General features: G+C 38.0%; 1 protein-coding gene across 1 annotated transcript in view; it reads right to left on the minus strand.

Moving 5' to 3' along the window:
• Positions 1-12,014, minus strand: part of PROS1 (protein S) — a 62,914-nt gene that overhangs the window by 13,751 nt on the left and 37,149 nt on the right. Inside the window, exons 6-9 of the mRNA XM_081326927.1 lie at positions 9,748-9,834; positions 7,595-7,717; positions 6,858-6,989; positions 5,713-5,838 (exon numbers count right to left, since the gene is read on the minus strand). Coding sequence (XP_081183053.1) covers positions 5,713-5,838; positions 6,858-6,989; positions 7,595-7,717; positions 9,748-9,834 — 468 coding nt within the window. The remainder of the gene's footprint in view (positions 1-5,712; positions 5,839-6,857; positions 6,990-7,594; positions 7,718-9,747; positions 9,835-12,014) is intronic.

Here is a 12,014-nt window from a genome sequence, read left to right on the forward strand (position 1 = left end):
TGCATAAATAATATGAAATTGAAGAATTGAAAGAATAGCACAAATGCACATTAGGGTGGCACCTAAGAATTCATGACTTATAAAAAATGGATGCAGGTACTCCTCTGCTGCAGACTTAAAATAATCAGTTACCAGTTACACCAAACGCGATCAACTTGATGTCATAAATAATAGGTTTTTAGTTTTAGACCATCAATAACAACAACAATAACAACAACAACAAAGGCTTACTGAATGTTTGGTAGGATGCCATTACTGATGTGCAGTAAGGTATTTTTGCTAAGGTATAGAGAAATGTAACAAATAATAACAATAAATGTTTATTGTGCAATAATACTCAAAGTTTTATGATATTACTGTATATCACAATTTATAAAAATCAGTAACATCTTAAGTATAGTGTTTGGAATGTACATATATTCATTCTCTTTATATAGCAAAAAGCAGTTCAATTTAGCTGTATTGAAGATGTGTACATCTATGTGGAAATTCTGAATACTAGGGGAGCCTTGGGAAGCAATTTTCCAGAAACAAAATGTGGGCTGCCCAGGGCAAAATATTGTCTTGATGAATCAAATTGAGTTCTCTGTTGTACTGGCCGAACAGAATCCAGAATTTGGAGGCACAAAGCAATGTGAAATGCAGCATTAAAACTTTTTAAAATTTTCTTATTTATTTATCAAATTTATTTGCTGCCAATATCGTAGTTCAGACATATCTAAGTGGCTTACATCAAGATAAAACAATTGTTCAGCACTTATAAATATAAAAATGGATTAAAATTAAAATTATAAAAATAAAACAAGCTAAAACAAGGGTTTGGAAGAAATAGATGGGGTGTCTTTACAAAATAGAATAGAATAGAACAGAACAGAACAGAATAGAATAAAGTTGGAAGGGACCTTGTAGGTCACCTAGTCTAATCCCCCGCCCAAGGAGTAGTCCCTACACCATTTCTGACAGGTGGCAGTCCAGTCTCTTTTTGAAAACATCCAGTGATGAAGCACCAACAACATCTGAAGGCAATCTGTTCCATTGGTTGATTGTTCTCATTGTCAGGAAATTTCTCCTTATTTCCAGGTTGAATATCTTCTTGATCAGTTTCCACGTTATTCCTTGTCTGGCCTTCAAGTGTTTTGGAAAATAGGTTAATTCTCCTTGTCTCTGTGACAGCCTCTCAAATACTGGAGCACTGCTACCTTGTCTCCCCTGGTCCTTCTCTTCACCAGACTAGCCTTGCCCAGTTCCTATAACCGTTCTTCATATGTTTTAGCCTCCAGTCCCCTTATAATCTTTGTTGCTCTTCTCTGCACTTTTTCTAGAGTCTCAACATCATTTTTATAGTGTGGAGACCAAAACTGGTTGCAGTATTCTAGGTGTGGTCATACTAATGCTTTATAGAGTGGTATTAGTATCTCACATGATCTTGACTGAATCCCTCTGTTAATGCACATGCAGAAATGGGCCACTAGCGCCCACACACATGCACAAACGGGCCATTAGCACCCACACACATGCACAAATGGGCTGATAGCTGCCACGTGTGTGTGCAAACAGGGCGCTAGCACCCGCATGATGCTGGCAGTGGTGCTAGCTCTCCTGTGCATGCGTAAACGAGGCTGCTAGCTCATTCCTGTGGCCCGGTGGCCAACAGGACCACAGGTTGGAGACTCCTGATCTAAGATGTTGGTTATTCCTGCCAGCTTAATGTCATCTGCAAATTCGATAAGTTCCCCTTCTATTTCTTCATTTAGGTCATTTATAAAGATGTTGAAGAGTACTAGGCCTAGGACAGAACCTTGTGGTACTCCACTGCTTACTTCCCTCCATGTAGACATAGTACCATAGTACTATTAAGGACTACTCTTTGAGTGCGATTTGTCAGCCAGTTAAAACTCCATCCGATGGTGATGCTGCTATCTCACTTTTTAAAGTTTTCCAAGAAGTAGGTTGTTGTTGTTAGTTGCGAAGTCGTGTCCGACCCATCGCGACCCTATGGACAATGTTCCTCCAGGCTTTCCTGTCCTCTGCCATCTTCTGGAGTCTATTCAAGCTCACGCCTACTGCTTCAGTGACTCCATCCAGCCACCTCATTCTCTGTCGTCCCCTTCTTCTATTGCCCTCAATCTTTCCCAGCATTAGGCTCTTCTCCAGTGAGTCCTTCCTTCTCATTAGGTGGCCAAAGTATTTGAGTTTTAGCTTCAGGATCTGGCCTTCTAAAGAGCAGTCAGGGTTGATCTCCTCTAGGACTGACCGGTTTGATCGCCTTGCAGTCCAAGGGACTCGCAGGAGTCTTCTCCAGCACCAGAGTTCAAAGGCCTCAATTCTTTTGCGCTCAGCCTTTCTTATGGTCCAACTTTCACTGCCATACATTGCAACTGGGAAGACCATAGCCTTGACTATATGCACTTTTGTTGACAGGGTGATGTCTCTGCTTTTTAGTGTGCTGTCTAGATTTGCCATGGCTTTCCTCCCAAGGAGCAAGCGTCTTTTAATTTCTTGACTACAGTCCCCATCTGCAGTGATCTTGGAGCCCAGGAAAATAAAATCTGTCACTACCTCCATTTCTTCCCCATCTATTTGCCAGGAATTGAGAGGGCTGGATGCCATGATCTTGGTTTTCTTAATGTTTAGTTTCAACCCAACTTTTGCACTCTCCTTCTTCACTCGCAACAAGAGACTCTTCAGTTCCTCTTCACTTTCTGCCATTAGAGTGGTATCATCTGCATATCTTAGGTTGTTGATATTTCTTCCGGCAATCTTAATTCCAACTTTTGATTCATCTAGCCCTGCCTTTCTCATGATGTGCTCTGCATATAAGTTAAATAGGCAAGGCGACAGTATACAGCCTTGCCGGACTCCTTTCCCAATTTGGAACCAATCAGTGGTTCCGTGTCCAGTTCTCACTGTTGCTTCTTGGCCCGCATATAGGTTTCTCAAGACACAAATAAAGAGATGCCCATCTCTTTAAGAACTTGCCACAGTTTGTTGTGATCCACACAATCAAATGCTTTAGCATAGTCAGTGAAGCAGAAGTAGATGTTTTTCTGGAACTCTCTAGCTTTCTCCATGATCCAGCGTATGTTGGCTATTTGATCTCTAGTTCCTCTGCCTCTTCGAAATCCTGCCTGTACTTCTGGTAGTTCTCGATCCACATACTGCTGGAGTCTAGCTTGTAGGATTTTAAGCATAACTTTACTAGCATGAGAAATGAGTGCAATGGTGCGATAGTTTGAACATTCTTTGGCACTGCCTTTCTTTGGAATTGGAATGTAAACTGATCTTTTCCAATCCTGTGGCCACTGTTGAGTTTTCAAAATTTGCTGGCAAATTGAGTGTAGCACTTTTACTGCATCGTCTTTTAAGATTTTGAATAGCTCAGCTGGAATACTGTCACCTCCACTAGCTTTGTTGTTGCTCAGCTTTTCTAAGGCCCACTTCACTTCACATTCTAGGATGTCTGGCTCGAGGTCAGTGACCACCTCATTGTGATTATCAGGGACGTTAAGCTCATTCTTGTATAGTTCTTCTGTGTAATTTTGCCACCTCTTCTTAATCTCTTCTGCCTCTGTTAGGTCCCTGCCATTTTGGTCCTTTATCATGCCCATTTTTGCATTGAACGTTCCCTTCATCTCTCCAATTTTCTTGAACAGATCTCTAGTCCTCCCTATTCTATTGTTTTCTTTTATTTCTTTGCACTGTTCATTTAAGAAGGCATTCTTATCTCTTCTAGCTATTCTCTGGAATTCTGCATTCAATTGGGCGTATCTTTCTTTTTCTCCCTTGCCTTTCACTTCCCTCCTTTCCTCAGCTATTTGCAAAGCTTCCTCAGACAGCCATTTTGCTTTCTTGCATTTCTTTTTCTTTGGGATGGTTTTGGTTGCTACCTCTTGTACAATGTTGCGAACCTCTGTCCATAGTTCTTCAGGCACCCTGTCTATCAGATCTAATTCCTTAAATCTATTTGTCACTTCTACTGTATATTCAACGGGGATATGATTTAATTCATACCTGACTGGCCTGGTGCTTTTCCCTACTTTCTTCAGTTTAAGCCTAAACTTTGCAACAAGAAGCTCATGGTCTGAGCCACAGTCAGCTCCTGGTCTTGTTTTTACTGACTGTATAGAGCTTCTCCATCTTTGGCTGCAGAGCATATAGTCAATCTGATTTCTGTGTTGACCGTCTGGTGATGTCCATGTGTAGAGCCGTCTCTTGGGTTGTTGGAAAAGAGTGTTTGCTATGACCATCGTATTCTCTTGACAAAATTCTATCAGCCTGTGCCCTGCTTCATTTTGTACTCCAAGGCCAAACTTGCCTGTTATTCCGGTTATCTTTTGGCTTCCTACTTTAGCATTCCAATCCCCCATGATGATAAGGACATCATTTTTTGGTGTTAGTTCTATAAGGTGCTGTAGGGCTTCATAGAACCGGTCAATTTCATCCTCTTCAGCACCGGTGGTTGGGGCATAGACTTGGACTACTGTGATATTGAATGGTTTGCCTTGGATTCGAACTGAGATCATTCTGTCATTTTGAGGATTGTATCCGAGTATTGCTTCTCCTACTCTTTTATTGACTATGAAGGCTACTCCATTTCTTCTGAGGGATTCTTGCCCACAGTAGTATACCTGATGGTCATCTGAATTAAATTCACCCATTCCTGTCCATTTTAGTTCGCTGATACCTAAGATGTCGATGTTCAGTTTTGTCATCTCTTGTTTGACCACGTCCAGCTTGCCTTGATTCATGGATCTTACATTCCAGGTTCCTATGGAGAAAAAATCTTTACAGCATCGGACTTTCCTTTCACCACCAGACATATCCACAGCTGAGCGTCCTTTCGGCTTTGGCCCAGTCGCTTCATTCTTTCTGGCGCTACTAGTACTAGCCCTCTGCTCTTCCCCAGTAGCATATTGGACGCCTTCCGACCTGAGGGGCTCATCTTCCAGCGTCATATCGTTTTGCCTTTTGGTACTGTCCATAGGGTTTTCATGGCAAAGATACTGGAGTGGGTTGCCATTTCCTTCTCCAGTGGATCACGTTTTGTCAGAACTCTCTGCTATGACCTGTCCGTCTTGGGTGGCCCTGCACAGCATAGCTCATAGCTTCATTGAATTACGCAAGCCCCTTCGCCACGACAAGGCAGTAATCCATGAAGGGGAAGAAGTAGGTAATGTACCAATAATATACCAATCATCTCCAGCCAGCAGCTTTTTCTCCAGAACCCCATGCCAGTTGCATAGCCAGGTTTTAAGGCTTTTCCTCAAGGCTGAATGCCCCTTATACAACCCATTCTGTGGATCTCTTTTGGCCTTTCTCAGGCTGTAGATTCCTAGTATCCTAAAGAATCAGGAATAAAGGTGTAGAGAATAATCCAATCTTGGAAAAGGAAATTTATTGAATTTTTGGTCTCAGAATTTCATCATTCCCTAAAATTGTTAATTTAAAGCACTGCTTCATTGTATGTTTTATGGTCTATGTATTTGGTGGGCATGTGATTTTAAAAAGTGTCTTTAACTTTTGCATTTTAGATATAAATAACATTTTCATTCTACAAGAACCTAGACATGGCAAATTTGTTTGACGTAGATTTTGTAAGATGGAATTTAGATGAAATCAAAATGACAATTATTTCTATAGAAAATTATAGTGAATTCTCTATAAAAACAAATTAGAATTTGTTAGGCATCTACTTAAAATAAATATATATACCTTCACATTTCTTTGTAGTTGAATTGTAGAAGAAACCAGTTTCACATTCACATTCATACTTCCCAGGTGTATTTTTGCACCGTGCTGTCCCACAAATGTTTTGATACAATATGCATTCATTCCTGTCTATACATATAAAATGTGCATTAATTTCCCAGAAAAGGGAATTGTTACTTTTTCATTCTATTGCAATTTTATACAATGGAATAAAGCTGGAAAAGTTCTGCAAATATTAACTTACCCAAGCAGTTATGAAAAATATGAACATATAAAACACAAACAATGCAAAAGTGAAAAGGATATGGACATTTTACTAACTATAAGTATTTGATTCTAAAATGTTCATGAAATTGTTCGGGATAGTTATATCATTTTCCATATTATTGCTAATTTAATTTTCCATGAATTGACCAGGAGAGCTTTCTTTCATGCACTCATTCTAAGCTAGGCTTTCTGAAACTCCATTAATATCATCTAGCATGGACCATAGAGTAATAAAATGCATATCCAACATGTATGGAAAGGATTATATGTAAGCAGGTTTTTTTTGTTTTTTGGAGGTATATATCCTCTCCACTTTTAATTAAGTATAATTATCCTTATCCATGGCCTAACATGGGGTGAAGAAAAAAATGAAGTTTTGTAAGCAAATCATCTTAAGTCAAAGCAAGAACTCATATAGCGACCCTTCCCCTTTCTTGGGTCCTGATTCAATTTCATGTAAGTATAGACCAAATTTGTTAACAAGCGTAGTAGATTGACTGAAACACTGTGTCAGCATGCTAACATACTAGTTTTCCATTGTATTAATGGATACTGATGGAGTTTGGGCATTTACGATGTAGAAGTTAGAAGGGCTCATGGCTTTGTGATAGGGCATGGAGGGCATTCCAAATATAGACTGATAGGCTGGTAGAAATCTTGTCTGAAAGCTGGAGTGCTGTTGTTGACAACATTAAACTAGATGACGGAAGTTTTACTCGATACGAAACAGTTTCCTATGTTCCCATTTAATGTTCAGAACAGGGGCATTGAAATCTGCTTGTATAGCCGCTGGCACTATGACTGTTACAATTTGGCCTTTTAGTCTTATTTCATAACATAAAATGAGCTTTTGTTTCCATACTTTCTGACTTTTTCCTTACCCTTGCAGTCCAATTTATTTGGCTGTATATAATAACCATCTTCACAGTAACAGCGGTAGCTTCCATGAAAATTAACACAAATTTGATCACATCCTCCATTTTTATTGATAGGGTCATCACATTCATTTATATCTAGTGGGGGAGAAAACAACTTATTGTCATATGCTGAACTGCCACGTGCATTTTCAACATGGAAATATATGGTGAAAAGATATGCCCTGTTATCAGTTAGTTTAGTGACCATACCTGGTGTGGTGCTGGTGATGACCTATAAAGCCCTAAATGGCTTGGGTCCGGGATATCTGAGGGAACACCTGCTGCCGGCATCAAGCTCCCTTCATCCTGTGTGCTCCCACACAGGAGGGTCTTCTCAGGGTACCGCCGGTAAAAGATTGCCGGCGGACAATACCCAGGGGGAGGGCCTTCTCTGTGGGTGCGCCGGCCCTTTGGAACCAGCTACCTGTAGAGCTTAGGACTTCCCCTGACCTTCGCTCATTCCGCCGGGACCTGAAGACCTGGCTCTTCGAGCTTTCTGGCCTGGACTGAGAATATTAACTGGGGTTTTAATTGTATTTTAATTGTTATTGGGGTTTTTAGTTTCAAGGTTAGTTTAATCATTTTAATTGTTTTTAATCTATGTAATTTGTTGTATTGTTTTAAAAAACCTTGTGAACTGCCCTGAGTCCTACGGGAGAAGGGCGGTATATAAGTTTAATAAAATAAATAAAAATAAATACCTTCTTCACATTTATCTCCTTGCCATCCAGGTTTACAAATGCATGTGAACGTGGCTTGTCCATCTCTGCATTCTTCATAGCCATCCACATTGCAAGGCAGAGGATTACATTGGTCTGGTATTACTGCAGGGAAGATTACAGAAGCAGAAAAGTGCTAATATTATAACCAGCCCTCTTTTAATTCTGTTTCTCCATTTTCATCCTTAAAAAGAAAGGACTTCAACGACTGAAGATAAAAGTCATTGTATCCTACAGATCCTATTTTAATTTTTGCAGGACCTTTCAAATTGTTCTCAGATGCAATGCAGAACAACTTCTAATCTCTTTGTAAGTGAATGCTGCCCATTTTTGGAATTTATTTATAAAATTTCCAATATAATTACAGCATTATCACAATAAAATACTCTATTGAGAATGAAAAAAATCATACCCCAAAAAATCATCTGTTCTTGTTCTCCATATAAATTAATAAAAAATCTGGCAGAAAAGGTTTCTCTTTTTTTCCACTAGCGCTAGCAAGTTTTGACAGAAAATTTGTTTAAACCTTTGCATGAAGGAAATCACAGAGGCAAAATAGCTACCATTGAAAATGCTGTTAGCTGTTCTTGATGTCTCTATTTCAATTGGTGATAGTATCACCAGAAGAGCTCCCTCAGCAGGATTATATAAGCATAGTAGTTCCTTTGGGTCATAATTCAATAGGATTTTAGGTATCAAACTAGCAATTTGAAGTGGGCATTGTGACACTAAAGTAGCCCGTGGGTGTCTTTAAAGACTGGTGTCAAATCAGGGAATTAAACATTTTGTCCATGTTAAAATCTTAAACTTTTATCAAAGGAAGCCTCTTACAAAGTGCTATACAAGAAATGAACTGAAAAAAATATTAGAACATGCATTATATCAGTGTTTTCAAACTGGGCAACTTTGAAGTGAATGGATTTGCTGGCTGGCTAGGGATTTCTGGGATTGAAATCCCCACATCTTAAAGTTGCCAAATTATATTATATGAATAGGTGTTTGCCCAGGACTGGTCATAGTGAGTGAACCAGATATGAATAAAATAAAAAAATCCATGCTACTTTGCCTGATGGATCCTCTGTGACAAAACTGAATGAAAGAGAATTCTCAGACATCCTTCTTCCCAGAGAAGACATTGAACCACAATGTATTTGTAGATAATGCCAAAAACAAAGAAACCATGTTTTAGCTCACTGAACTCAGTCAGTGTTAACCTGCAGCACTTGCTCTGCTGAGGCTACAAGCAAATTTGTTTCATTACAAAATGTTTAAGCTAGGGAAGCCTTAGTTATCAATTGCTAGATTTGTGTTTGTTTTGTTTTTCCTGTTGTCACAATAGTTTGTGCTATGACACAAGCCCAATTGAGGAAAAAAATGAATATCAGTGAGAGCACTGATTCTCACTAGAGACCATTTAGCAAGATAACATGCTCAGGCATGCCTATCACTGATTCCATCCCCAGAGTCTTTAATGACAATACAGAAACATCAAGAAAGAATTAATAAGAACACAATTTAATCTGAGATTGCACAAACTTTAGTGCAGCAGTCCAGTTCTCAGGTAAGATAATTAAAAATGATCCCCTTTACGCCTTATCTGTTCTCATGCATAAAAGGTAGAAACAGTTACTGAAAATTAAAAATATAAATTGTACTTTGGATCTTTTCAATTTCCTTATGTAATCTGAAGGAAAACCAGACAATAATTTCATCATTACATTTAAGAAGAAACCCTTATCAAGAAGAAAAAAACTTCACTCAAGTTGTTCCTCACCAATTTCTTTCATAGACTCTGCATGCATTTGTTTATTTTTAAAAAATACTTCCCACTGTTGCATTACAGGAATTAGATAAATGCATTAATGCAGGGGTTCCCAACCAGGGGGTGCAAGATCATATTCCAGAGGGTGCAAAAACTTGGGTTTTCAAAATTATAGTATATATGTATAATTTGTTGCCATTATTTTGAACTTTTGTAAGGGGTGTGAGAATATATCAGAAGCGTTCTAGGGGTGCGGAGTATAAAAAAGGTTGGGAGCTGCTGCATTAATGCAATCAATGCTACTAATTGCAATTATTTTGCATAAAAGTTTCCATATTAGTTCAGAAAGTATAAAATGTGTAGGAAATCTTACCTGTTACACAGGACCGCAGATCAGCTGGCGAATCTGGAGTCAGTGATGGCATTCTGAAAATTCCAGTTCTGAATAAAGCCAGACAGTCTGTGAAAGCATCAAGCATCTGCTTACTGATGTGCAATAGCCACTACAAGCTGTATTACATGGTGCAGTGCTTCCTAACCTGTGTATCTTCTCAATGAAGTTATAGAAATGTGCATTTTTAAATGCATTATTTAAATGAATAAAGGAGTTTAATCAGTTTTTTTCTTTACAATGAACAGTTTGATGCTGAGATTTAATGAACTGTGAAATTTACTATGCTATTATACAAATCAGTCAGTTTTCTGACAGTTTCTGACAAAAGTAGGGAATTGAAAAAATGATAACAAAACCAAGGCCACCCCGGAATTCAAAGGTTTTTCATACTCTGTGAAAATTGAGCTGGCTTTTTTTTTATTTTTATTTGACCAGTATTAACACAATGTTATATATTCTAGTTTTATTATGAATGCAGATGATTTTGCTAAACAAATACCCTGAAGCAGATCTGGCTTTTACAAGAATAAGGGTTAGATGCAAAAGAGTGTCACTTCTAACCATCTAATTCAGGTAGACTTAAGAAAAAGCAACAAAAATTATAAAGTGATGGCAGAATACCTATAACTTGCATTTGATATATGGAAGTAATTTCAATTTTTTTCATTGTGGCTTCTTAGCTTTACTATAATAAATTAGAAGGTTTTAAACCATATGCCTATTCATTTGTTCTATACCCCTTGTTCCTTATAATCCTGATACTTCACACTCTGTATATGCTAATGTCTCTAATAATAATTAACCCCAAAACAAAAACAAAAGATTGAAGAAAACAGATTGAGAGAGAGAAAACAAGAAACCAACATTGCAATTATTTTTATTTAGGGGGGCACCTAGAAAACTTCATTCTTTGGGGAAATAAAGTCATATGAGTAGGCCTATTTTTACTGTCATTTGTATTATTTAGCGATAAGATTTATTTAGTATTATAAAGGTAGAAATAATCACATGAAGGAGAATATTTGTAGCTCAGGGTTGAAATGAGAGGTCCTTGGTGCTCTCTGAGCTTGCTTCTTTTATTTAAAGATAGTTTCAATTGGAAAATGTGACAATCCTAGACCAGGCGAAATCCAAAAATGCCAGGTAATTTCTAGAAGCCTGGCACTCTGAGAAATCAATAGACACATCGACATTAACAACATCTATAGACTATTCAAAAGAGACAATCAACCAGCCCAAAAGAAAAAAAGACTCCAGCACCTCCCCACCAGTAATCACCACTCAGATCAGCATAGATTAACTCCAAGGTCACCTTCAGACCAACAAACAAGTAAGCAATACCACAATCAAGAAACTGTCACAAAGCCATTAGTAAATAGCCCAACCAAAGAATCCCTAAGACCGCCGCCAGTCACACAGACAGGCAAGACACCAGAATATAAACTGACAGCAAACAGCACTCCTTACTAGCACTGATGATATTACCTAGTTAGGGTAATGAAATGTCTGCAAAAAATGAAGCAAGCTCAGAGAGCACCAAGGACCCCTCATAATCACGTGAGTCTTTCTATTTGTTGTTCAAAATATGTAACAAAGGCAAAGTTGTTGCATGGAACAGCATCAATTCTACTAGGCCTCAGCATGCCCATTTCAGCTCAGAAATTTACACAAGGCTCCATGTTCTGCCACACTTTCAGAAAAGGGTTTCTGGGAAGGCCCTGCATAATCATTTGTGCCCTTCTTTGCTGTGAGGTCTTATATTTTAGTGTGATAATGTAATATATTATTAAACTGCTAAACTATTGCCATTGGTTCATACTGAAGAAATATGTGCCCATATTAAAAGTAACAGAGAGACAAAGAATAGTCTTGATTACATAAAATCTGGGATAAGCGAATAGAAAAATAAAACTGTTCAAGGATACTCTACATAACAAACAAAGGTGATAAAATTATACAGAAGATATTCTTCTTTATGTTTTATTTCAACCAAAATGAATTAATTAGACAATAAAGTATTGATTAAATAATAAATTAATTGCATTAATTAACAAGTCAGTAATGGAGTTAACTAAACATTTTTAATAGAAATGAACAGAATCACATTGCAGGGGATATGCTTATGGTTTTATCAAGTGTTGCCGCCGTAAAAACAAGGAGTGTTTTATCCAAAATTTTCCTACAACTGAAAATTGTTGATGTTTTTAAGTTTCAAAAAAATCTGTTGACATTTAAACCATAAAATA

The sequence above is a fragment of the Vipera berus genome, assembly GCF_964194415.1.
Source record: "Vipera berus genome assembly, chromosome: 4".
NCBI lineage: Eukaryota > Metazoa > Chordata > Lepidosauria > Squamata > Viperidae > Vipera > Vipera berus.